The following is a 24,751-nucleotide window of genomic DNA, read 5'->3' as shown; positions in this document are numbered from 1 at the left end:
AAAACAAAACCAACCTCAAAAGCCAAGCAAATCCACTACACGTCACCACGTGCGTCTGGAAACCCCATCGCAGATACACGTCCTTGAAATAGGAGTTGCGCCAACGCTGACGTAGAATGGCTAAACCAAATGAGCTAGCTATGTGGAATACACACTTCACTTTACCTTTTAATTTTCTTTTAACCTGGCTTTTGCAGTGTGTCCTTTTGGTGTGATAACTACAGCAAAATGGGAGCTTAGCGGCTGTTTCTGCCGCTCTGACAGCAGCAAACACCTCACACCGCGGAAATCCGTGGACAAAACAAGTTGCTGTTGTTCTATTGCATCTAACGCACTTAACGCTTAAGACCTTTATTTCAAATTAGAGCAGCATAGATTAAAATGCACTGGGCTCTAGATGAATGGTAGGACAGTATTTTTATTTCGGCTTTAATTATTATTATTTCTTTAGAAAAGTTTTCTCTTCACCTGGAGGAATTATGGGCAAAATGTCACTCCTTCCCTCCTCCCCCTTAAAAACCAACTAACAACCCCACAAATGCGCTCGTAGCCAAACTCCTCGATTTTCAATAGTGGGAACAATATAAAAAAAATAAACTAATCCTTCCTCCCATCACCCCCCTTCCCAGCCCATCTCTTCTCCATTGTTAAAGCAGCATATCCAAAAACTGGATTTAAGGGAAAACAGACTGTTCAATAAATATCAATAAGGATTAATGTTAAGGTAAGCTATACACAGTTTTTCTTAGTCCATAGATTTCAGATCCCCAGGAAATCATATATTATGTATGGAAGTCTCTCAAACACGGCCTGCATCTCCAATAGCCAACAGTGGTCATGTTTTTAATAAATAGTTCAGGGTTTTTATCATCTCAGTACCCAACTCATGAATAATAAATGCCATTTTTTCCTCTAAGGCTAACTCAGTAAAGTCTTCGTAGACTTCACTATTTTTCTTCATTGGTTCAAAACTTTCCTTCGGTTTTGTTATTTTCTTGTCCTCACTACTGTTGTGTGTCCAAAGACCTTTCTAGCTTAACTTTTAAGAAACGCAGACGCCGTCAATCGATCCTTTCCACTTTCCCGAGAATCCTTCCGTCGTACATGGGCAGGATGGTTTCGTCTTCCCAAACCTCTTCAAACACCGCACCGCAGTCGAACTCGTCGCTTGCTTTTTTGAAGTAGTATCTGTGGTAAGGAGAATTAAAACACAGTTAACAATCAAAAGGCAAAGCGAAGGATGCTCTGGCAGTTCTTTCAACCACAACATTTCCAGGCTCTCTAGCCCAGGATGCTCCTCCAGCCTGACCAGGAAAACCTCAGCTCCAGCAACATGAGAGCATCCCCAAGGCGGCGATGGGACGGAGCGAGTGGGGCCGTGCACCCTCCTCAGTGCTGACAACAGCGAGTAAATTACACACACTGGCAGCAGGGATCCTCAGCCATGAAGAAAATTGGAAAGCGTGGCGATTTCTGCTCAAATATCTTATTTAAAAACTAAACAAACAGCATCTGAAAGCAAAGCATTCTTAAGGTTCCCTTCTCTCCCCACCTTCTTTCATGTGTTTTCTCGTTTCAAAGCTGAAGCTTAAAATTAGCAACTGTTATTAAAAGGAGAGGCTTTTTAGGCATAGGATGGATTAAAAGAAAACCATCCCGGCTTCCTGCAACGCAAAAGCTGAAACTGGGAAAAGAAAACAAACAAACAACAACCTGGGAGCCTCACAAGCAAATCCCTAATTCACATCTCCATTTTAAGTGACAGAAACTCCGGATGGTCAGGAGCGATGTGCCACTCCGGGTCGTCAGATCACGAAGCCAACGCTCCCGGGGACAAAAAAGCACCCCCACCCCTCCCGTGTCAAACAGCGAGGACCCCTCTATTATCCTGAATTAGACCGTTCAGCTTCTTGATTAAAGGTTCCTTTTATCCCGTTTGGAGCCTTCTTCCTTCTAAGGCTGCTTAATTGCATATGCACAAATGAAGGGCTTCCATTCAGAGGGGTAGCATTTAGGGAGCCTGTCCGTCTGCCGCCGCACACCTCCTCGGAAAAGCGCTTTGCCATCCCATCGCCAGGGACGGAAAAACCTTCATCGGATGGATTCCCAGAGAAAAAGATACAAAAAAACCCTAAAAACACCCTCCCCTGTAGTTTCCAGACAACTGGGGTTGGCAGCTCCTTGTTAGGGGAAAGGGTTTTGCAGTTATTCGTTTTTTTAGGGTAGTAAAGGAGATCAGATTAAGCTCACTTTTACTGTTAAAACTGAAAGAGCCACAGCCGGCTCCTCGAATTTGGTGTTTTTTTTCATGAATGTTCTGTTACACATTTTTAACACACTCAGTAACAACAGCTTGCAGATCTATTTATTTTTAGGGTACGTTAAAATTATTTTGCTAAGGGGATAAAAGCTGGCTTTTTAGTCAGAGAGATGAAACCAACTCCATTTAGTCAAGGTATGGTCAGGATTTATTTTTGTAAAGTTATTCCAAGCTGAACTGACACATGTTGTATCTTTAATGGCTCAGCAAGGAAAAACATCATCTTTAAGCCCCACACTTGCTAAGTCAGTGGCGCAACTCCCACCAAAGTGATGCTGCAGGTCAAGGCCACAATTCCCCAGCCTTGAAACTCAACCAAAAACCCCAGCAAAGTCTGAATGAATTACAAAGAACTTTCTCTTCCCTTTTCCTTTCTCCTCTCCAGATAACAGCCGCTCTTCCCAATAACTTCCTCCACAAGCCCAAGCGCTGGCTGTGTTTACAAAAATTCTTATTTGAGAAAACACTCTCTGACCTTTTGCATAATTACAACCTTATTTCACACAGACAGAAAAGGGGGGAAAAAAGGAGGCAAAGCAAAAACAAAAGTCCTTCCCCGAACGTCTTCAAACAAGTCGCTCTGCTCTTATTTGCTCAGAAACGGGCTTTCCATTGAAATATATTTTATGTGGCAAGCTTCGCTCCTTTTTTTTTTTATTTTATTTTATATTTTTTGAGACATCTGGCACCAATCGAGGCGAGCAGGCCTGGCGTTACAGCTCTGTTTTGAACCGCTGCCATCTTCAGATTACCCGACACCACCCAGTTTTTTTGTGCGTGTATGTTTGTTTTTTGTTAACGCCATCGGTATTAAATCACTGCTTAATGCCTTCTTTTTGTTTTTTGGTGGGGGGGGGGAAGGAAAGCAAAGCGGCGATTTCCCGGCGGCCGCCCCAAGGCCGCGCGGCTCTGGCATCGCGGGAGCCCGAGGTACCCGCCTCGCAAACTGATCCAATCAATAAAGAATTTGGAGAGCAGAGCATTTCTGCATGTCTTTGTGCATTAAATGAAAGGCAACGGCTTCAAAGACATGCTTATTAAATGTGCCTTAAAAAGAAATCAATGCCAGATGTGACCAAAGCGGCCTAGTTAGTGCCTCCCCGTAACACACACGCTACTCCGGGCACTGCGGCCCTGTTCCCTGAAGGTCACCCGCAGTTTCCCTCAAAGTCCAGCCAAAAGTCAAAGCTTAGATCAAAATGATTCCCTGGAGGTACACACATTTGTGTAATTAGTTTCACCTTGTGTCTGTGCAAGATAAAATACTGGGCACGTACCCAAGTTCCTTTTATAAATTTCTGTATTGTCTTTACCCAGGTGTAAAGGGGTGAGATCTAAGCAAAACATTGTTTCATCCTTGTCAGTCACTTAAAAACATTTTCTAAAGTAATTACAGTCTGACAAGGCACAAATAATTGCACCTGGAGGGACTTTCGGGCCACGGAGGTTTCTAGGAGCCTATTCCTGCGCTTGGGCATCACACGAAAAATGTCACAGAAAACAAATGGAAAGATAAGATTTCTTCTTTCTTTTCTTTTTGAGGGGGAATATAGAGACAGTGGAGCAGCAGCTCACCAGTGGTGAGGCCAAGGAAACTGGTCTGCAACTGGGACAGGAGGCTGCATTGGCCAGAGGAGGAGCACAAGGGGCCAGGAGAGGCTTAAGGGGCTGCAAAATGGCACAAGGGTGTGAGAAACCTCTCCTGGAGGTGGCCCAGCTTGGGTGGACTTGCAGGTTGCTGCCATCTGATGGCAGCTGGGTGGGCTGCAAAGACGGTTTTGGGAAGGATTGGTGGTATTTCAGACCCCAGCTCAGCATCACCCACCCTTGGGTGACCTACCTCTGATCTGCACAGGTGGGCTTCCCAAAGCTTAGAGACAGGTCGGTGATGGAGCACCAGCTGGAAAGTCATGGTACCAAACCCAAATGACCCATTTGGATGTCAAATGGGAGGCTGCCAGCACAGGGCAGGACTCCTGGCTCTTTGAAGGACCAAATTCAATGCAAATTCAACACTTAAAGCTGGAACTTCCCTCTCCTGTTCGCCCTATGGGAGAAGTGGCCACCAGGTGATCTCACTAGTGCTCAGATCCGCTGGGAAAGTGCAGCCGAAATAGCCAACGTGAAGCTACTACCATGGGAACTAGCAGAGCAGGGGAAGCGGCAAACTGGTTAAACTGGGAGCTGGGCCCTGGAAACCAGACGGGCAGGGTTTTTGTTGGTGGTTCTGAGGAAGAACTGGGTATCGCTGGTGGAGCCTTCCCTGCAGGGCAGAGGTTTTTCCCTAACGAAAAGAGGGCTCGTTGCATCTCAGCTACACATCCACTCAGATGCACCATCCCAACTATTCACTGACCACACCATCGCAAAATAAGAGGAAAAAAATAAAAATAACAATTAAATGAGTAGGTAAAGCAAGAGGTCAGCACCAACGTGAATGTTGAGCCCAGCCTGGAAACCGAACCGCACCGCTCCATGCCTTTGCCAAAAGGCCATCCCAGCTTTCCCTGGTATTGACGGTTTTTGGACAAGAGCTGGAGCACAAAGCCACACAGCCTACATCTCTATGCAATGAGTGGAGGCGGCTGGGGACGGATGGGGACAGGAGGTGGCCCCGCAGCCAAGCTGAACCCCGCGGTCCCCTTCTCCATCTCCAAGTTGCTCTTGGTTTCAGTGGGAAGAGAATAAGACCTACAGCCTCCAAAAAGCGATATAAACATGTCATTGCGGGAAGACCTGCAAAGTATCTGCTGATTCTTTTGACTTATTAGAATACACTAAAGAACAAACAAATCACAGATTCTTACCTGTAATTTCCCTTTTTGCTCAGCTGTTCTTTAAAGTGCCCAAGTGTCAGGCTCTGGGCCTTTAACATCCTCCTGTAGGGAATTTCTTCTCCGCAAAAAAAATAGGTGACAACCAACTCAGTAGACTGAGAGGTGTGAACAAGTGGCAGTTTCTTTGGCTCTTTGTGACTGAAAAACAGAAAACACACACAAAAACCCTCTATTTTTCCATTTGAGAACAAGCCGTTTCACCTCGCTCGGTCTAGCAGTGTTTCTGCCACACGTAACACTGGTCAGGAATATCCTGGGTGTGACCCAAAAAGTCAGATATTCCTGTGCTCGTGGGGAATTTGTCACGCAGCGTTCGCACGGCGCTTAGTGGCAGAGACCTCATCCCGCTTTATGGGTGGGAGAACTGAGGGATGGAGCTCAGACCCTTGCTGAGGCATTGGTGCAGGACCACGGGCCAGGTGAATATGTGTAGGGCTCACCATGGGCTGACCCTGACTGAGCAAACCCAAGGATTGCACAGCTCTGATTTCAAAAGGCTCGTTTCATCTGCCTTCATGCAAAGCACCTGCCAAGCTTCCCCCTTGGTGCACAAAACCACCTGCAACCACCGACAGCTCACAAAGCAAAACCACGGCCAGATTCTTCACCTGAAGCGCACAGGTAATCTGATTTTCCCCAGCGAGGGTAACACTAACTGGATCTTGAAGTTTGCACTAAGAAACCCTTCTTAAAGAATAATTAAAATAATATTACCCAACAAAATGGCAAGGCTCTAGTGAATGCCATGCAGCCAAATCTACAACTGCTTCTGAGGCAATGTACACTTGGCATGTCAAAAGGTCACAAAGTGTTAGTCCGCAGTAATTTAGTCTTCCTAATTTGTTCTAAGTCTTTGTAGAGTGGCTTCAGAAAAAAAGCTGCTAGCAAAGACAGCTGGTGGACTTAAGGTCAACCAATTAAAAATGAAAGGCTCCAGTCAGGTGGCTCAGTCTGGACTTCAAACATTACTCATTGCTTAAGATGAAGAGGGTAAGAAAGAAAACTTTAATTATTTAGGCCATTTTAGACCTCTCTGTAGCAGATTTCTTGTTAAAAGAACCATCCTGTAATTAGACTAATCCAATCTTTGTCCACTTTACAGGAATGCAAGTTAAAAAGAGCCAGAGACAAGATTTGAAAATGTTTTTTTCTTTCTTTAAGAAGAACGTTTGAAAGATGAAATTTCAGATAGGAGAATTTCCCCTCTTTACAAAGCACCATACATTTAATGAAAATATAATTATTATATATATTTATATATATATATATTTCCCAATCCTTTTCCACACGTGCAATACTCACTCTTCTGTTGTTAGAATTGCATTGCAGAAAGGGGCGTTTCCCCCCTGAACAGCAGCGGAGTGGTTTCGATCCCTCTGCTGATTTGAGGTTGAACATCTGAAGTGGAGAGCGGGAGGGCAAGGGGGGGGAACAAAAAGAGGAAAAAACCTTTAAAAAAAATTGTTGAACTACAATCTTCTTAATTGAAGTCTCCTGTGGGTCGTTAAGTTTGCTCTTTGTATCAACCCTCACATGTTGTAAACAATCAAAGGAAGAATTAAAAATGCTGTGGGCTAATTTATCCTTCCATACCCAAATGAATGATAACCAGTCCAATTCTCCACTTGGTATGTAGCTGGAGTCCATCCCAGAGGAAAAACGGGCAAATTACAGCCATCAAAAGAGTGGAAGTAATAGTCTAGAGGATTCAAACTATTTGTGCCGGGGTAGGGTGGGGTTGGAACACGGAGGTTCATCCCTGGGGCTTGGCCAAGCTGCGCGTCACACATCCCCATGGCCCCATGGCCAAGCCTCTACCTACACCAGGAGGACAGGTCCACCACCTTCATCACCCACCTCACCCCCATCAGCCCAAGCACGACGGGCACCCAGCAAACCTCCCCGATCCCTGGCTGCCCCTCAAACTCCCCATGGGACCAGGACCAGCCCTCCCGCCGCCGTTACCGTTGCTTCTGGGGTTTGGAGACCTCGGCGAGGCGGCGACACGCTTCCTCCAGCTGCGCCAACGTGTTGGGGGGGGTGAGCGGCGGCATGGCGGGGTCCTGCACGAAGGGGTGCGCGGGCTGCACCCCACGGGGGTGGCTGCCGCTCCCCCAGGGGTGGTGGCGGCCGGGGGCCCCCTTGGCGAAGTCGGAGCTGTAGGCCTTCTTTGTGCTTTGTGTGCTTGGGGAGGGGAAGAAGTCGGGTTAGAAAAGCTGGAAAATATGACTTTAATAGCAGCTCCTATTCTGCTCGCTCCCTCTCAAAAGTCTGTCATAACATGAAAGGAGGTTTATTGCCAAAAACATGACATTTTTGTGGTTTTTCTGGTTCTGCGGAACAGCTTTTATATTAAACCGGAGGAGCAAAGAGTCTCATTTGTTTTTAGCGATTGTAAAAATAGACAGCCCATGTAATATATAAATATTTACCGGGAGCGATATTGCTGTAGACAGCTGCATATTTACCTGTGGGGCTTGTGCTTATTTTGTCTCTCGCTCTCCAGCATCCACTGCCAGACGTTCTGTGCCCGGTCTGCCTCGCCCCCCGGGAGCTGCAACCCACCGGGGCCGGGCAGCCCTCCGTCCCCGGCCGGTGCAGTGACGCTCTCCGCTCCTCTGCCCGGCCTTTTCGGCAGCGTCCCCGTCCTGCTGATGGTGAGAGGGGGACACAAGCCCACCATTAACCCCCTGCACTGTCCTGACCAGCCCCGCATCCAGGGGGGTGACAGGGCGATGGTTTGGGGTGGTGCAATGGAGAGAGATGGTCGTGACTTACCCGAAGGGCTCCAGGAGAGGAAGAGGGGGGTCCGTGCTTTTCGGGTGGCCCTTGCACTTGGGGTAGCAGTAGTAGTCGCCGCCCGCCGGGCAGCAGCACTGCACCCGCTGCGCCGCCTCCGCTTCGATCTGCTCCTTGGTCTTGGGCACGGTGTGGTGGTGGATGTAGTGGTGGTGGACGTGCTTGGTGGTCTGCTTGGTGACGAAGCCCTTGCCCACCAAGGCGCAGGCCATCGGCGAGGCCGCGCCGGGCTGCAGCTTGCCCATGGGCAGGCGGTCCGGGGAGCGGGCGCGGGGGCTGTGCCGGCCTATGCCGGGCGACTGGCAGCCGGGGGTCTTCAGCACGCGGGAGAGATGCTCGTCCAGGATGGCCTGGGGATCCTCCTCGTAGCTGCCGGAGGGCAGGAGCGAGAGCGGGTGCTGGGGGTTCGCCATCTCCCGACTGCTCTGCAGGCTGGCAGGGAGCTCCAAGCCTTCCTTCTCCTCATCCTGCCGGCCAAGTGATAAGAAGGAATCAATGCAAGGGGACGGGGAGGCATGCGGCAGGATGTCCCCACCATGGGTACACAAACTGCAGCGTGAACAAAAGATATGGCCCCCTCCCACCCCTCGCCAAGCTGGGCAGCACATGCAGCACATGCAGCACGGACAGCACATGCAGCAAGGACAGCACATGCAGCACGGGCAGCACATGCAGCACGGGCAGCACATGCAGCACGGGCAGCACATGCAGCACGGGCAGCGAGCTCTGCCCAGCCTCGCAAGGGTTAATCCTCCTACCTCCTTGATCTGCTGCAGCCTCTCCTCCAGACTGTCCATGGTTTCCTGCTCCTGCTTCAGCTTCTCTAGCCGGGAGATAAGCTCTGCAGCAAAGGCAGCTGGCTCCACCGGGGTCATCTCCTTGGGAAGACGGTGGGTCCTCTACAAGGAGCGGGGACACAAGGTACAAGGCATGTTTAGCGGGTGGCACGGGGTGCTTAGCCGGAGCGGCATCGCCGGCCCCGCTACGCTTGTTGTGTCTCCATGTTTGGATGAAAAGACGACCGCAACTAGGCATGGTCTGCTCTGGATTTTTATGAGCTAGTGCTGTGGCCTCATGGAGTGACATCCTCCCCACCAGCGTTTGCCTTCGGCAGGAGCAGTTGGTCGCACTCTGAGGAACCCCGCTTGTTCTCTCTGTAGTACAACCAGCCCATCAGTAGCTACTCTGAAGTAGAAAATCTTCAAAGACTGTTGTCAAACATCAAAAAAAAAGCACTACCCGAAAAAAAAAAAAAACCCTCTGAGGTGGGAGGGAGAGACTTTAACTCAAGGAATAAAGTGAGTATAAACAGAAAGGAGTTGGAAATTAAAAAAAATAAGATGGGGGAGAAAAAGGGAAAGAAGAAAAAAAGAAAAAAAAAAGAAGTCAAACGGTTGCAGATCAGAGAAGTGCTGGTAATTTATTTCCCGGCTACACACTGGGCACCTTTGAGGTAGTGTTGTCTCAACAGTGTCCTAGATCTCTTCCCCCCCCCTCCATCTCTTTGTACAGAAAATGAAGAAAGCTGCTGCAGGCTAGCGGTGCTACACTGCTGAGCTTGGCTGCCTCGAGCAGATCTATCAAGGGAAAAAGGGAACATCTCCAAATCAAGTGCAGAATATAAAAAGGCAAAACGCGAATTTCTGCCAAAAGAAGCAAACATGGCAGGAAAAGGGGAAAAAAAACAACAAAAAAAAAAAAAAAGAGGAAAAAGAAACCACCCACCCGACTCTGCCCTCCCTCCTGCCACCCCCATGCGCCCCACTCCTCGCTCCCACTCTCCCTCTCTCTTTTTCCCCCTGAAAGCAGAAAGCTGAACTGCCAACTCTTTCACATACTACCCACCAGATGAGGTGGGGCCTCTCTCCGGCAACCACTTAGCTCCAGAAATGATGTGAGGGTAGAAAAAGGCCACTCTGCTGGAAATTGTCACTCTTACACAAGCTGGCTCTATTCAGTCCCTGATCAAAGCACTGCCTTACAGAGAAAGTCGATTTGCACGCCCTGGGACAAAATAATCTAATTTACAAGCTCAGGCTATAGAACTTTCTTTATGGAGAAAGGGGGGGAAAAAAAAAAGGAAGAAAAAACACATAAACCACCCCCCCTCCTCCACCAGAAATATCATCTATGATTTCTTGCTGCTTAAGACAGCAGAAAGAGGAATTTTAGCATATTAATCTCAAGACAAGATAAGTTTATACTTGTCTGTGTAAACAGTTTATTCGCTGCAGGAATCGGGAGTCTGCAAGTCAAGCGAATTAGCAAGTCAGCGAGTTAATTTTTGAGAGCACGGCGAGGCCGCGAATCGGATCCCCTCTAAACAAGACACGTATCCGCTGCAATGGGATCCCCTCTAAACAAGACACGTATCCACTGCAATGGGATCCCCTCTAAACAAGACATGTATCCACTGCAATGGGATCCCCTCTAAACAAGACACGTATCCGCTGCAATGGGATCCCCTCTAAACAAGACACGTATCCACTGCAATGGGATCCCCTCTAAACAAGACACGTATCCACTGCAAACGTCTCTTTCCAGAGATCCCGCTTCCCACCAGCTCACAGACCATGTGCTTCCCAATGCTGGTGACACACGAGGCCAAGCCCCAGTCTGCTCAGCACCAACAAAGGTGTCAGGGTGGTGGCCAGACCCAACTGGGTCATCTCTGCTTGGACTGAGACCAGGAGGACAAATTTGTTGCTGCTGAAAAGCCCCAATTAGCACCTGGCTTTCATGGAGGGGTCCAAATGTGACCGTACAAAAGCAGGTTTTGGCTCCTACCCAACACCAGGCAGCACCTCTGCTCTAGCATCACGTAGGGATGGAAACGCTCTCCTCCCCTCCACTTGTGCCCATTCCCAGTCTTAGCATTTCCCATGGCCGACCCAAACCCTGCAGATCCCACCTGAACTTACCGGAAAATGAGGTAGAGAAACTTGACCGTTGGCCTTGACGCTCCGATGCATCTCCCGCTGGAGCTGCTTCTTGCTCCCAATTCTGTACGGGGGGATCCCATCTCTGGACACAAAGAGAGGTCATCATCAGCCGGGGATCTCCCCGTGCTCTAACCAAGACACTTCTCCATCACCTCTGAAACCACCCAAGAAATGCCACGGGCACACGTTCCCAGAGGTGCTGAGCCCTCCGGATGTCACCTGAAGCCAGGAGAAGCCTCAAACATCTGGCAGCTTGGGAAGGGCCTGTGTCACCATTTACATGGTTGTGCAGTAATTAAGCAAAAGCTGAAAAGCAAGCTGAAGGCAACTCTGCACGGGAAGACGCCCAAAGATCCCATCAGCTTCACTTTTGAGAATTCTTACAGAAGGGCCCTTCCAATGCCGCGTTTCTGCTTCTGCCCTTTGTTTTCGTTGCTTTTTTACCACCAAACTACGCTCTCTGAGACCACAACTTTCCTCAAGCTGTGAAACAGCCCGTGGGGTGTTGGCACTGCGGACAGAAGGAAGAGGCTGAAGATGGATGGCCACCAAAAAGCTGCTCCTCATCTCCAGCCCTACTAAAGATCTGAGATGTTTCTCCTGCCCTGAGGCCGGCCGGCACAGGCACGTCACCGCGAGGCAGGAGCAATGCCGGACCGTACCCTCCGGGCACGGCATTGCTCCCCTTGGCCACGGTGGACCATGGCCAGGAAGCCATGAGAAGAGACCAAGTGAGGAGCAGCAGTGGGAACAGCCCCCCACACAACCCGCTCGGGGCAACATGGGGTGTTTTCATCCAGCCACACAAAAAGTTTACCTCAGTTAAGATTAAAGAGCCTTCTAGAGACAGCGGGGACAGCCGGAAGAGCATGCCTGGAGATCCTGAATGTCTAATTCCACCTCTTCCCTCAGACTGACTGAAGAACCTTGATCTCCGGTCCCATCCCTTTCATCCACCTGCCCCCACACCTGACTCATCTCCCGAGTGGAGAAAATAGCTCCTGCCCAGGGAGGCTGAGCAGACAGCGGTGGCCTCGCGCTGCCAACATGGCACCGTGACCTCACGTGCCACCTCCCGCAGCCACGGCGGCGGTGGAGACACGCCGACATGTTCTGGACACGCAGCCAGAGACAAGGTGCAATGGAACACCTTCCCTGAGACAGCAGGTCCCTTTCTTGAGGAGGGTGACCAGATGCCGTGCTCAATGTTTGAAGCATGCTATCGCAGGCCTTTGTGAAGATCTTGGCCAAAGCATTCAGTTGCCACCAAACTGTATTCACAAGCAAGATTAAGCTGCAAAGCCCGGAATGAAAGACCACAACAATTTCATCTTAAAAAAACTTAGAAAAATCTCGAGAATAAAAGAGAGCACGCTGGGACCATAGAGAAAGTCCTTGATGGCACACGATGAATATCAGCCTCTTCCAGACTTGATCCATGAATACACATCACAAGTCCTAATGTCCCCGTTGCACAAGATGCAGCTCTGGAGCCCATTCCGGGGAAGTGTCCTGGCACACGGTGGCCATTGCAGCCGGCCATGGCCACCGACCGCAGCCACTGGTGGCCACTATGCATTTCTGCTGCACAAACCCATGTGGCAATAGGGCTTGGGGCACACGGCACGTCTCAGCTTTGGGGAAGGACATGGGAAAAGCAAATCTAAGGTGAAAACCAAATCATCTGCATCTTTGGAGAAACATTTGTTCATGGATGCTTACTGACATAAAGGTCTCTTAGAGAAGACCTTCAATACAGGGAGTAACAAGAAAAGCAGGCATTTTAAAGGTAGGTAAAATGCCAGCATGAGCACGTTCCACACATACACACATACGGGACTAATCCTGTTAACAAATTCAATTAAAGAGGAGGTGTCCTCTGCCGATGGCAGCACAAGAGGCCAGATGGGGAAGAGCAGGGAAGCAGATGAAAGTCTGTGGGTTCAACATGAGGCACCTGAGGACACAACCAAGGGACAACAAACAGGGAGCCCCACAGCCCTCCCCAGCTCCCCACCTCTCTCCAGGTCTCCGAGCACAAAATGCTGTCCCCAACCTTTCTGCTGTGGCCACCAAGCTGGGAGGACATCTCATGGGGGTCCCCATGCTCCCAGGTCCGGGGGGACCATCCTGCCCAAAGGGATCATCCCGGGACAGGTGATGACGCCGGAGCAGGGACTCGTGCCATTCACAGGCAGGGTGGCTCCTCATGTTATTCGACACTGACCCTCATTCAGGTCGGTACAAAGGCTGCTCCTTCCCCTAGAACTCCTCTGGTCGCACCAAAGAGCTCCGCACCAAACCCCCTGTGCCTACAGCCCTGCCTTGTCAGAGCAGCTTTACAACTTGCAACAACATGCAGAATTTAAAAAAATAATATATAAAAAACATATTTTGCTAGGATGGGAAGGCTGTCTTGGGGAAGTCAGCCTGGGGAACAGGGAGGGACTTTACAGGCACTTTGATGAGAGCTGACTAAACCCATATAGAACAGGGGGAAAAGGGACAATGCCAGGGCTGACGGGGTGACCAGCGGGTGATCCCCAACTGCTGGAGGGACCGATGGACGGAGCTGAAGCCAGGCTCAGCACAGCAAGAGATGTGGGGGGCAGGGGGAACCTTCATACTGAAAGAGACCCCTCCAGCCAGGAGAAAATGTCTTTGAAATGAAAAGGCTGAGCTTGGGCAGAGGTTTCAGGGCAGGACAAGGTTAGTCCCAGCTCTCCAGGTGCCACCTCTCCCTTTGCTCCAGCAGCCAACATTTGCACTCACTTTCTTGGCTACTAAAAGCTGCAGGCTGAAGAGCTACAGAGTTTAGGTACTAAATAGTAGAGTTTAATTATAAACATTTCAGCTAACCAGGCTGGGGCTAAGCCAATCTGTTTCTGGGGGAAACACTAGTTTGAAGTCTTCTACCCAGTCAGTTGCCATTTAAGCTGAGCCAATTATCTTAGCCTTTTGACTCAGATGTGCCTGACCTAACCTGAATGTAGTTTTACTGCTGCTTTGAAATATCAGACTCATGCGCATATGCATTCACTCCCATCTTCATTTGGCAACGGCTCTGAAACAAGCCTCTGATCTTGCCAACATCAAAAGCCTGGTTTGTAAGATAAGGTAATATTTGAAGTTTGCTCAGCAGCATTCCCCAGTGTCCAAAGTAAATCCATAAATAAGATATAAGCAAATAAAAAAAAAAAAATCCCCTTTCCTCTCCCCCCAACCCAATCAAGAAATTGAAATATAAATTTGCATGATGCTTTGTGGCTATTACAAAATATATATATGGACAGACTGATCGCTGGCATCTGTAATATCAAAAAAAGGGCAGATTGTGCATTTTGGAGAGATCTCTCCTAATTCCAGTACAGTTCAGATATAGATTTTTAATAAAAACCCTCACTTTGCTGCTATGTCTGACAGACTTTTCCAGAACAAGTTTTTCCTCTTCAGTTGATACCAACATAAGCCAAAAGAACTAATTTGCATTCGCCCTGACGAAACAGAACAAACCCGGGTGCTCTGTCCAAGGGGGGTAAAATAAAACCTCGCGGGCCGGGGCTGTGGGAGCACAGCGGGTTTGTGCCCCCCCAGCACCCCCCAGCACCACCGCAACCCGCAGCACCAGGTGCCAGGAGCGGCTGCGCGCCCCTAACGCTCCACTGCAATCTTGGCAGCGGCCCTTCGCCTCTGCAGAGGAAGTTTTACATCAGCCTTAACTTTAAGCCCAGCCTTCCAAAGTGCCAATTTCTCCCTCCCGTTTCCAAAACCGCCCGGCGTGCCCGCCCGCTCCCGGCCCCGCGGATGGAGCGTGGCCGCAGGGATGCCCAGGGGACCGGCTCTGCAGTTGGAAATATTCCTCCGTCCTCCCCCTCAAAGCCCTCCCCGCCGCCCCCCAACCTGGAGCTGCGGGCAGTTTAATCAGCCAAGCTTCCCCAAACTCTCACAGCCTGCTCGGGCCATTGTTACGGCAGGAAAAAACAGGCAGGCTCCTTTCACGCGCGGCTTTATGGGGAGCTCCTATTCACTTGTTCAAGCAAATTTCAAAGCAGGCTGCTGCCCTCTCATCCCCGCTAAGCTCCCCTGGACTAACAATGGGCTGAAAGCGATTCAGTTAAGCCTTTCATCCACCATGCACTTTATTTCTCACTCAGTGCTCTCATCTGTATAAGGCCTACAATTGGCATTGCTGTGAAGAGAGGGTATAATCCTAGCCCTGTGAATCCCAAGTGACCCTACACTGGTCCAGAAATGACTAACCCAATGAATGCTCTGTTGACACATGATCACATACAACCAGAGCCAGTAAGAAGAAATAAAGAAGTCACCCTATGATTCAGCTCTTTTATTTAATGCCAATATTGTTCAATAAGGGAATCTGGTGGGACAACAAACTATTTTTTTCCATAATATCAGTTGAAAACACACATGTGCATTTAAAAAAAAAAATAAAATGGAGCTTTTGTTTACTCATCAAGGATTTTTGGTAAATCCTGTTTTCCATTGTGCATCATCACGCACATTGACTTTAAAAACCCAGCATGCAAACCTCTCAGAGGAGTACACAGTAATCACTGCACACATCTGACAAAGACACGGGAGAAGCGTCGCTTATGAGAAGAAGAGCAGGAATGCAGCACACTGATTGCAGGTGGGCCTTCCTAGAGCACTCGGACTTAAATGAAGATCATGAAACACAAACAGCAACATCTGCCTTCTGCCCAGCTGAAGAAAACGGTCCTTAAGAGCACTAAGTGAGTCTTGCTGTCTCCTCTACAGGCACAAAAGCACCATTTCTCTCCTGCTGGGGAAGGCAAACCCAGGAAGAATGGTTAAAGGAGTTCTCCCAGTTGCACACTTCTCAGCAGAGCCAGGAGGAAAAGGCAGATCCTGCAATTCCTGGGCTCAGCCACAGCAGCATCTCATCCCTGTGCTCCTGAAACACCCAGACCTGCTCCACGCAGCTCCATTCAAAGGGCTCTTTGAAGACTGTCCCAGCAACACCAGATGAGCAGCTATTTGCCCCCTCAGGTCACTGGCCCTATTAATGTGCATTCTGACATTAATGACAAACTTTAATTACAGAAAGTACTTCCTACAGGAAGTAATCTCCTCCTCTTTGATGACTGATAACCAGTTAAGGAAGCCTGGCCTTAAGACAAAGGCTCAGGGAGATTCGCTCCTTGGGTTAGTCAGGCGGCACCATTAGCATAGGGGAAAACACGTTTGCTCAGCTGCAGAACGGCAATAGGATTCATCGTTTTACTCCATCCAATACTACCAGCAACACAAAGACCGAGGTGACCATGCCCTGCTACACCTCTCGGTTTGGGCACAAACCTCCGTTTCAGTGGTCCCGAATCACCGGCGAGCAGACACTGGGTGATGACCCTGGACCCATCACTCCCATAAGCCCCACGTGCATCGGCACAGCTGATTCACAGACAGCACATCCCAAAAGGACCCATCCGACACCAAGTACTTACACGCTGCTGTCCGTCATTGACATGGAGTCGTCCGTCAGGGCATCACTAGATATTTCACTATCGTTCGCGCTGGTCGCTGGGGCAAAAACGTAGCCAGAATTCACATGGTATGGGTTAACGGGGTCGTTCCTCTTGAAGGACCTACAGACAAGCAAAACAGGAATCCAGTTACCAGTCTTGGGCTAGAGAAAAGCACTCAAGTTTTGTGGTAGCGCTCTTCTCATGGGAACCATGCATATTGGCTGCTCAACCTCTTTAGAAGCAACCAGCCATCCATCAGCAGCAACCAGGACACACTCTGTCTAAACACAACCAAAGTCCAACTTTAAAGATGTTGCTTTTAGCATTGGAAGCGCACCTTAAAAGACTGCAGGAAGCACCTCTACATCCTTGGATACCTTCAAAAACTTGGTCCTTAAAGCTTGACGCTGCACTGCTGAGGCCAGCAGGCAAAAGATGAAGAAGTTCATAGCCCAAGTCCTGCTGAAAGCCACTGAGGCACCAGCTAATAAATGCTGAAGTCTGCTCTGAGGACAGGAGTTAGGGCCCCTTTGGGAATACAAGTTACGGTATCTGCGCTGCCTGAAACAAGAGAACTGCCCGGGACTGCTGGAGCAGGACCACCCCACGTCAGAGGGGGCACAGACAGGGATGAAATCTGCTGTCTTGGGCTTGGCCTCCCAAGGATGGGTGTCACCTTCCTGACAGTACAAAAACATGCAAAAAAAAGGCCCAGTTTTTAGGAGAACCTGCTCCTTGTTCAACTTGTGGTTTTGTACAGAGCTGGGTAGGGAAGAGGAGGATGGGGGATGCGAGGACAGGAGCAGCAGGTTGTATGAACAGGCACATGGGTTAGTGATACCATCACCACTGGCTTTGCTTGGAGAAGCAAACCCAAAGCCCAGCCTGGATGTTCGAGTTGAGTACCCAAGAGTGGCCGCATGAGAAATTCATGGGCAGTGACATGGGCCGTGATGGAGTGTGGCAGGCTCACCATGGCAGGGTCACCATGGCGGGGTCACCATACAGGACAGGGGGACCTGCGGGGGAAGGGACCCAGGCATCCCCCTCCCCACCACCTCCCATTACTCCAACTTCCCAGCCAGGATCAATATACATATCTTGGGCAGGCGATAAGGGGATTATGCAGGGACATTTGAAAGCCTCATGTCAAGGTGCCCATTTTGTTCCTCTTCCAGGGAAGGATGGGGTTGTTAAGCTTCTGCCTTTGTATATCAAAGCAAAAGGCCTTGTCATCTGATAAGGACTGCTGATTTTAATAATTAGGGCCACTTACCCAGGACTGGGGGCCTAAGGAATGTGCCAGCAGGCTCGGCAGGTTTTTTTTAATGGGCTTTTCACCTCCCTGCCCCCACAGGGGGTCGGAGGGGACCAGCTGGGTTTAAGTGAGCAGCAACATCCTCCCACCGCCCCACTCCCCACCCCTCCCAACCAGACACCCGCGCCCCCGCGCATTCCTGCACCGAAAACAGGAGCCTCCGCAAAGGCTTAACTTAAAAATAATAATAATAATAATAATAATAATAATAATAATAAAAAGGAAAAAGAAAAAAAAACAATAAAAAGGAGGGGGAAGCATGGCGGGGAAGATGGGCCTCTCTGGTATGAGAGGCGCGGGGCTGGTTGCAGGCAGGTATTCAGCCCAGCTGGGGCTGCATTCCTTTCCAAAGGAGGCCAAGGCATTTCTGATGGGGAGATCAAGATGTTAAAAAATATATATATGGGAAGAAGAAAAAAAAAGAGATAGTAAGGAATGCCACAGGAAAGAAGTTAAATCTTCAAAGATAAATTAATTCCACATGTGGGTGACAGCTAAGCTATCCCACTACTACAAAAAGAGTTCCTCTAAAAACCATGCAGACTTCTACTCGGATTCACGGGGATGTGCAGTCCAAGCAACCCTTCCTAGGTCCCTGGTGGGCTTTGAGGTCAGCTGTGTAAGGGACACAGCTCTTAGAACTATTTGATCTGACACCATCTCAGGTCTTGAGAGGACATCCAAGGACTATGAGGCTCAGGGATGCAGGATGCTCCCTAAGGGTGAGGGATGCTCCATGGGGTCCATGGATGCAGGATGCTCCCTGGGGCTCAGGGATGCTCCATGGGGTTCAGGGATGCAAGATGCTCCCCAGCACAGGACCAGCACCTTACTGGGAGGTGTCTGTGTCATCCCTGGTTGGACCCATACAGGCTGTTTTGGTGTGTTCCTCCAGCAGATGTGATTGCTGGAGAGGCTGGGGGGAGGCAGCAGGTCTGTATGAATACAGCACAGCGAGAGGAGGTGTGTCCAAACACAGCGTTTGGAAAGACACAATTAGAGAAAGTGGCCAGAACTAACTCCTTTTCCCATCAGTAACCGAATGCCACACTGATCCACTTAGCAACACCTCACAGACAACAAAAAAATCCCCAAAGTTTACATATTTCTAAAGTAACCCACCACACTCCACCACCAACACATTGTTCCACATCCTTTAAGAAAACCAATGGGGGCCGTTTTGCTATGTTTAATTTTTTTTTGTTGTTTTATTTGACCACCTTACTACAGTAATTGCACCCAGATGCATCAAGTTGCCTGGGAGGGTTTTAGATTCCAATGGAAAGCAGTGGTCTCCAGCCGCGGATGCTGCGCACACGAACACACACCCCAGCTCCAAACTCAATATGCAAAGTGTTTTCAGCTGTCAGGTAGCAGTTGCTCTGGAGCTTCAAGGAGAATGTCTGATGTTTCTCAGCCTATTCTTATCTTGATGCGATGACACACAGCATGTAACTCTCTACGTGCTATGTTGGGCAATGGGCATATCAGAGTTATTATAATGCCAAGAAAATTTCAGGGGGTCTTGGTTGTATCCTGTTATGAGGGTGCAATTTCAGAGTGTGGGTTCCTTTGGGTTCTTTTTATTGTCAAGCTCTGTTTCTTAGAAATAAAAGCACTCTGGCACTTCAAACCACAGATTTATACAGAAAGAGAAGAAAATCTACAAGGAGCATTTTGAGGCAAAACTGAATCTCATTAAGTATTTTCTTGGGACAAACATCACTGGGCAATCATGGGTTTAAGGATAAAAGGGGGAAAAAAATAATGCATGCACAAACCTGGGAAGAAAACAAAATAAAGGTATATTTTAACGAAAGTATGTTAATCACAGCTTCCATGCTCTAATTGTAGAACACTGCTTTGAGCACAGCTTTACAATGGCATCATTTACTTTGATAATTGGAGCCAAACTTGGTTCCAATAACTTGGCCACTGGTGTCCAAAGAGCAGAGGCCACCGGCCATCACCATCGATGGCACAAGAGACAGGTGAGTCCACCTTGGACCAACCAAACCCATGCCCGGTGGCGGCACAGCAAAGGGAGAAGCGCCCTCTGCGTAGCGCAAACTCGCGTGATAAATTTAGCAGCGCGTATAAATAATAGCTGGAATTCCTGGAGCGTGGGGCCAGGTCCAGCGCGGCGTGGGGAGGCCGGTTTTAACCACAGCACAACCTCGAGGGGAGGGGAGCCGCTTTGAAGGCCAAGAGGGAGGTTCTACAGTTAAAATATTCCCCGTGTTAGGGCTCCAAATATACAAGCAGCAGCTCGCGTGCGTCTGTCCTGCAGCCAGGCGCAAACACCGTGTTTCCACTGGACTTCTCCTGCTCCTGTCCATCACTGATGCTGGAGCCAAAGTCTGTCAACTCGCACGCTTTCTGTGGTCTCCCGTTTGCTGTGGTTTTGGCCACGACTCCGTGCCCTGGGATTTCCAGGTGGTCTCCCATCCAAATACCAGGCTGGCCCAAGATCGCTCTGCTCCCAGTATCAGGTGTGCTCAGCCCAGTGCTCCCGGCTCTCACTGGTATAATCACATTGAAACCCACCGAAGCAAACGGCAGGAGCCTGCACAGCGCTTCAAAACCATCACACACTGAGCAGAAATTCTTTAATTCCATCACACACAGGAGGAGGGAGGTGTGGTTTGGCCACTCACCAGGAAAGACTTTGTGCAAGCTTCAGTTCCAATCCTAAACGCAATCCTAAATGCTGAGTGATGAGAGATAACCCATCCATATGCTCATCAGCTTCCAGCACATGCACGCACAAGTGGCTTCACAAATGGATAGCTCAGGGGGGAACTGAGAAGCAGCTCAGCTTGACCTCCCTCTCTTTGCATTGAGATCTCTTGGCCCCATGGAGAGCAAAAGCTCCTGGAAATTCAACAGAAGGTGATCAAAGCAAAATGCACCACCTAATGTCCTAGGAGGGTAGATCTGACATGTGAGGAGCAAGCTGCATTAATCCCTGGACAAAAAAGAAAAGGAAAAAAGAAAGAAAAGGAAAAAAGCCCAGCACTAATCAGGCAAGCAGCCACCGTTCTGCGAGAGCTCTCCTGGACAAGGCACATGTGGGTTTTTAGCAGGGCCTGCAGCTCTGGTAGAACATTACAGCCAAGCCCTTCCAGCACTGAACACCAACAAAGGCTGAGAGATAAAAGCATCAAACATCCCCCTCCTGGAAAGCAAGCGAAGGGCAGCAGTTCAAACCAGGTTCTGCAGAACAGCAGATGCTCAGACCGTAACACTGAGGCACAAGATGAGGATCCCAACAACCGAGTGCTCCACAGACCAGCTGCCAGCCAGGGCCCCCCACAGCCCCCCGGCAGGAGAGGCCCAGAGGCCACGCGGGGGCCAAGCGCATCCCAGCCCCTCCATCACCCCATCCAGGAGGCGACCAAAGAGGCCTCTGGCTCCACAGCACCCTGGGGGCCCGAGGACCCTCCCCGCTGGGAGCCCGGCACAGCTGGGAGCTCTCGGCAGGGCTGGAGAGGAGGACGCGCTCCAGCAAAGCCTCCCCAGGAGAAGCCCGACGCCCTTTGATGTCCATGAATCACCGACACACTCTCAAAATTCCTGTAAACGAGATGTCAAACACTCACCATCCCAAACCCCGACCTCCCGGGCCAGCGGAGGAGAGCGCACATCTGCCAGCAGAGCCCTCTCCTCTCAGCCCTAATTCAACAATCCACATTTATGGCAAGGGTGGGGAGAGGAAAGAATACATTTTCAGAGGATTATACAACTCATCATTTGCTCATCAGAGTCTCTCTTTCCCATCCCCCGCCTCACTTCGAGACAGCTCTTACTTTCTTCACCCTCACACCAACATTTCCAACAAAAGAGAAGGGTTCGACGCAGACGCACCCCAAGACAAGGGCAGAAGACCCCCCACCACACAACGCTCCCCACATCCTCATCAGCTGCCATTAGACACAACCACGTTCTAACGAGTTTAACTTTGAGCACACGGCCAACCGGAGAGCACCAAAGATCTATAGAGAACACCAAAGATCTATGATTACTCTACACCTGGAATGTCTCCATTACCTTAAGTACCCATTTTTAAGGATCCCCCTGTATGCACTGGCTCAAAGCCACCCTGAATGGCTTTGACATGATACCTACACCCGCCGCGATGGGAGAGGCTGTAGATCACACATGCACGGTCAAAATTAAAGCAGATTTTGTGCAAGTTGCAGAGTTAGATGCAGTAAGTGCATACATTTCCTCCTCCATGACCGCACAATTGCTTCCCACATAACCAACATAGTTAAACACGGGTTGATGGTGGAGTTGGGGAACTAGTAGGTTACATTATTCATGCGCCTCTGTGATCCACTCTACTACTGCTCTTAATAGGTTTGAAAGTTGAACCAATAATTAACGTATGTCCGGAGGACATAGTTGCTATGAAGTTTTTGATCTATAAGAGAACTGAAAGAGCCAATAGGGCTCAAGAGCACAGTATCTTGTTTTCCTCTGTACAGAGGGGGAAAAAAACCCCCAAACGCAGACAACACCCCCCAAATTCCAGTGTTTGGAGGTGCGGGGAAGCAGCCGTGCTCCCAGCCCGGCACACCCCCCCAGTGGCCTCCCGAAAAGCACTCTCAAAAGTCCTCAAAGTTAAAACAAAGCACAATATCCATGGGGTCCCTTACCTGTATCCATTCTCCATCGTTTCCGTAGCTCTGACATTCGCTGTAACCCTCAACGTCTTGCTGGATAGTCCAACTACAGAAGGCAAGATTTTGTTTTTAAAGTCTGCACAGCTCCATTCCTCTTCTTCATTCAAGGTCGGGAGATAGCCACAGACAACTTTTAAGCTCCCCAGTCCATTGCTGTTCATGTAAGCAGGATTCTCTCCTCCACTCCTTACATATTCGAGGTATATATCAGAAGTTAAAAACATCTGGTAAGCATTTTCCTCCATCACAGTCTGAATCTCAGTCTGTGCCTGATCAAACATGATAGAATCTATCTGCTGCTTCTTGATGCTATCCCTTATGTAGGTCTTGGTAGCAGGCTTGAGCTGTTTGGAGACGATGCTGTTGTTCTCGATGTACCTTTTGTATATAGCTTTGGCTACTCTTAAAGTTTTGGTATCCTTAAGGTCCATCTGCCTGAAGCCATTGCAGGCAAACCAGAAGTCTAAGGTATCCACACATTTTTCCCTTTCCAAGAAGGTCCGAAAAAGATAGGCACCATCTTGATCTCCCAACAAGGAATGCAAAGATTTGGTCCATCTGGCCAGGGGGGAGTCTGGAGATGCGCTGCCTTCCGGCTCCCCGAGCCCGTTCTCATTCCTCCGCGGGGCAGGAGGCACCGGCATGGCCTTGAAGCTTTGGCTTTTGGGGAGAAACGAGCTGCCGAGTGTCAGACATGGTGCCTCTCCTTCCTCTCCCGGGACGGGGGGTCTCGGGGCGTCTTCCCTGAAGCTGCTGCTGGGGTCTGGGAGGTGGGTGAGGACCACGGCGCTGCTCATGGCTCCGGAGCCTGATGGGGAGAGGGGCTCCCAGTTCCTCCAGTTGCTGCCTGCGCCTCTGCCTGGAGTCAGCAGGGGATCCTCTGAGCCTCCTCTCTGCAAAGGGAAAAAAAAAAAGGGGGAGGGGGGGGAAGAAAAAAGGAGTATTGATCTAATCAAAACCAGATCCTCCCAACATCAAAGACAAAAAGTAAACAGGCTTTTCAACTCTTCACGTTCAAAAAAAAAAAGAGAGAGAGGCAGGGCAGAGGGAGCGCGGCTCTATCGCCAGCCCGATCGCGACCATCAGCTCCGCTCCGCTCAACTCCCCGCGCACTTTTAGCGGGGCCGGGACGGGGAGGGGGGGACGGAGGGGTGGGCAGCGCGGCCCCCCCCCACCCCCCCAACACCTCCCGGCAGCACAGGGCGTCCCTGCCCCGGCATCTGGTTTCCATTTTGGCACTTCCCCGCCTCCCCCGGACCCTCCGCTCTCCCCTCACCTTCCTCCAGCGCGCACGTTGCGCGCCCCAGCAGCACCGCGCTGCCGGGGAGGGGGCCGCTCACGGGTCCCCCCCACCCCCGGAACGCGGGAGAAGGGCTTTTTGGGGCGCTTCTCTGCGGAAACCAGGTGCTGGAGCAAACACCCCCCCCCCAAAAAAAAATATATATATAACCCAAGTGGGGGGTTAAGGCGCGACGGCCGTACCTGGGCGCAACGGGGCACCCCGGGCCCCCCGCCGCCCCCCCCGGAGCCAGCAAACCGCTCCGGAAAGAGGAAAATCCATAGAAAGGAGCACGGGGGGGTGGGGAGGGGCAGCCCCCGTGCGGCGCCGACCCCCGCGGGCCGGGCTTCCCGGCGCTGGATCGGCGTGCAAAATAATCATAGTATCAATAAAATAATAATAATAATAATAAAAACCTGCTCCAGAAATGGCGACGGGCTGGGAGAGGTCGGAGCTGCAGCTGAGGGGGTAGGAAGGGTAGGGAGGGAAAGGGGGGGGGGGGGGAAGAAAAGTCCGAAGCGACTTGGATCCTCCGAGCCCTGTGCAACAGCCGATCCCGGCCGCGCCCGCGGAGGCACCGCGCCCGCGCAGCGCGGGCACGGCGAGGCGCGCACACCCAAAAATAATTAAAAAAAAAAAAAAAGGAAGAAAAATCCGTATTTTTTTTTTTAAAAAAAAGATATAAAATAAAATAAAGAAATGAGGCGGCGGGAGCGCGGCCGCTGCCCCCGAAGTTGCCACTCACCGCGGAGCCGGAGCTCGCTGCGCACCCGCGGCCCCGCCGCTCCCCGCCGCCGGCAGCGCGCAGGCTGGCCCCGCTCCCCCCGCGCCCCTCGCTGTCCTTCCTCCTCCTCCTCCTCCTCCTCCTCCTCTCCTCCCCGGCGGTGCAACCGCATCGGAGAGCATCGGGAAGAGGGGGGGGCGAGGGAGGGGGGGCTGCGAGGGAAGGAGCCCACTGCGATCCGCGCCTCCCTCCTCTCCCTCCCCTGGTTATTTATTTTATTTATTTTAAATACAAAAGCGCTGGTCCCTCCCCCGCCTCCTCCCCCTCGCTCCCCCCG

The 24,751-nt window shown here is 50.3% G+C and overlaps 1 protein-coding gene across 2 annotated transcripts; it reads right to left on the bottom strand.

Annotated features, from left to right (window-relative positions):
* Positions 1 to 1,061: 1,061 nt before the first annotated feature.
* Positions 1,062 to 23,208, bottom strand: AXIN2 (axin 2; the record flags this gene model as incomplete). 2 transcript variants are annotated; one of them, XM_080356731.1, is made up of 10 exons in its annotated part: positions 1,062 to 1,188; positions 5,128 to 5,295; positions 6,460 to 6,555; positions 7,123 to 7,341; positions 7,626 to 7,808; positions 7,936 to 8,423; positions 8,715 to 8,855; positions 10,878 to 10,980; positions 16,385 to 16,525; positions 22,385 to 23,208. In XM_080356731.1, the coding sequence occupies 10 exons, from the start codon at positions 23,206 to 23,208 to the stop codon at positions 1,062 to 1,064; spliced, it is 2,490 nt and encodes an 829-aa protein (XP_080212857.1). The 2 variants fall into 2 exon arrangements, with proteins under 2 accessions (XP_080212857.1, XP_080212858.1); XM_080356732.1 differs by lacking the exon at positions 7,626 to 7,808.
* Positions 23,209 to 24,751: the final 1,543 nt, after the last annotated feature.

This window comes from Nesoenas mayeri (assembly GCF_963082525.1).
Source record: "Nesoenas mayeri genome assembly, chromosome: 19".
Classification (NCBI taxonomy): Eukaryota; Metazoa; Chordata; class Aves; order Columbiformes; family Columbidae; genus Nesoenas; species Nesoenas mayeri.
Note: the sequence above shows the minus strand (reverse complement) of the source record. Positions and strands in the feature narration are given on the sequence as shown.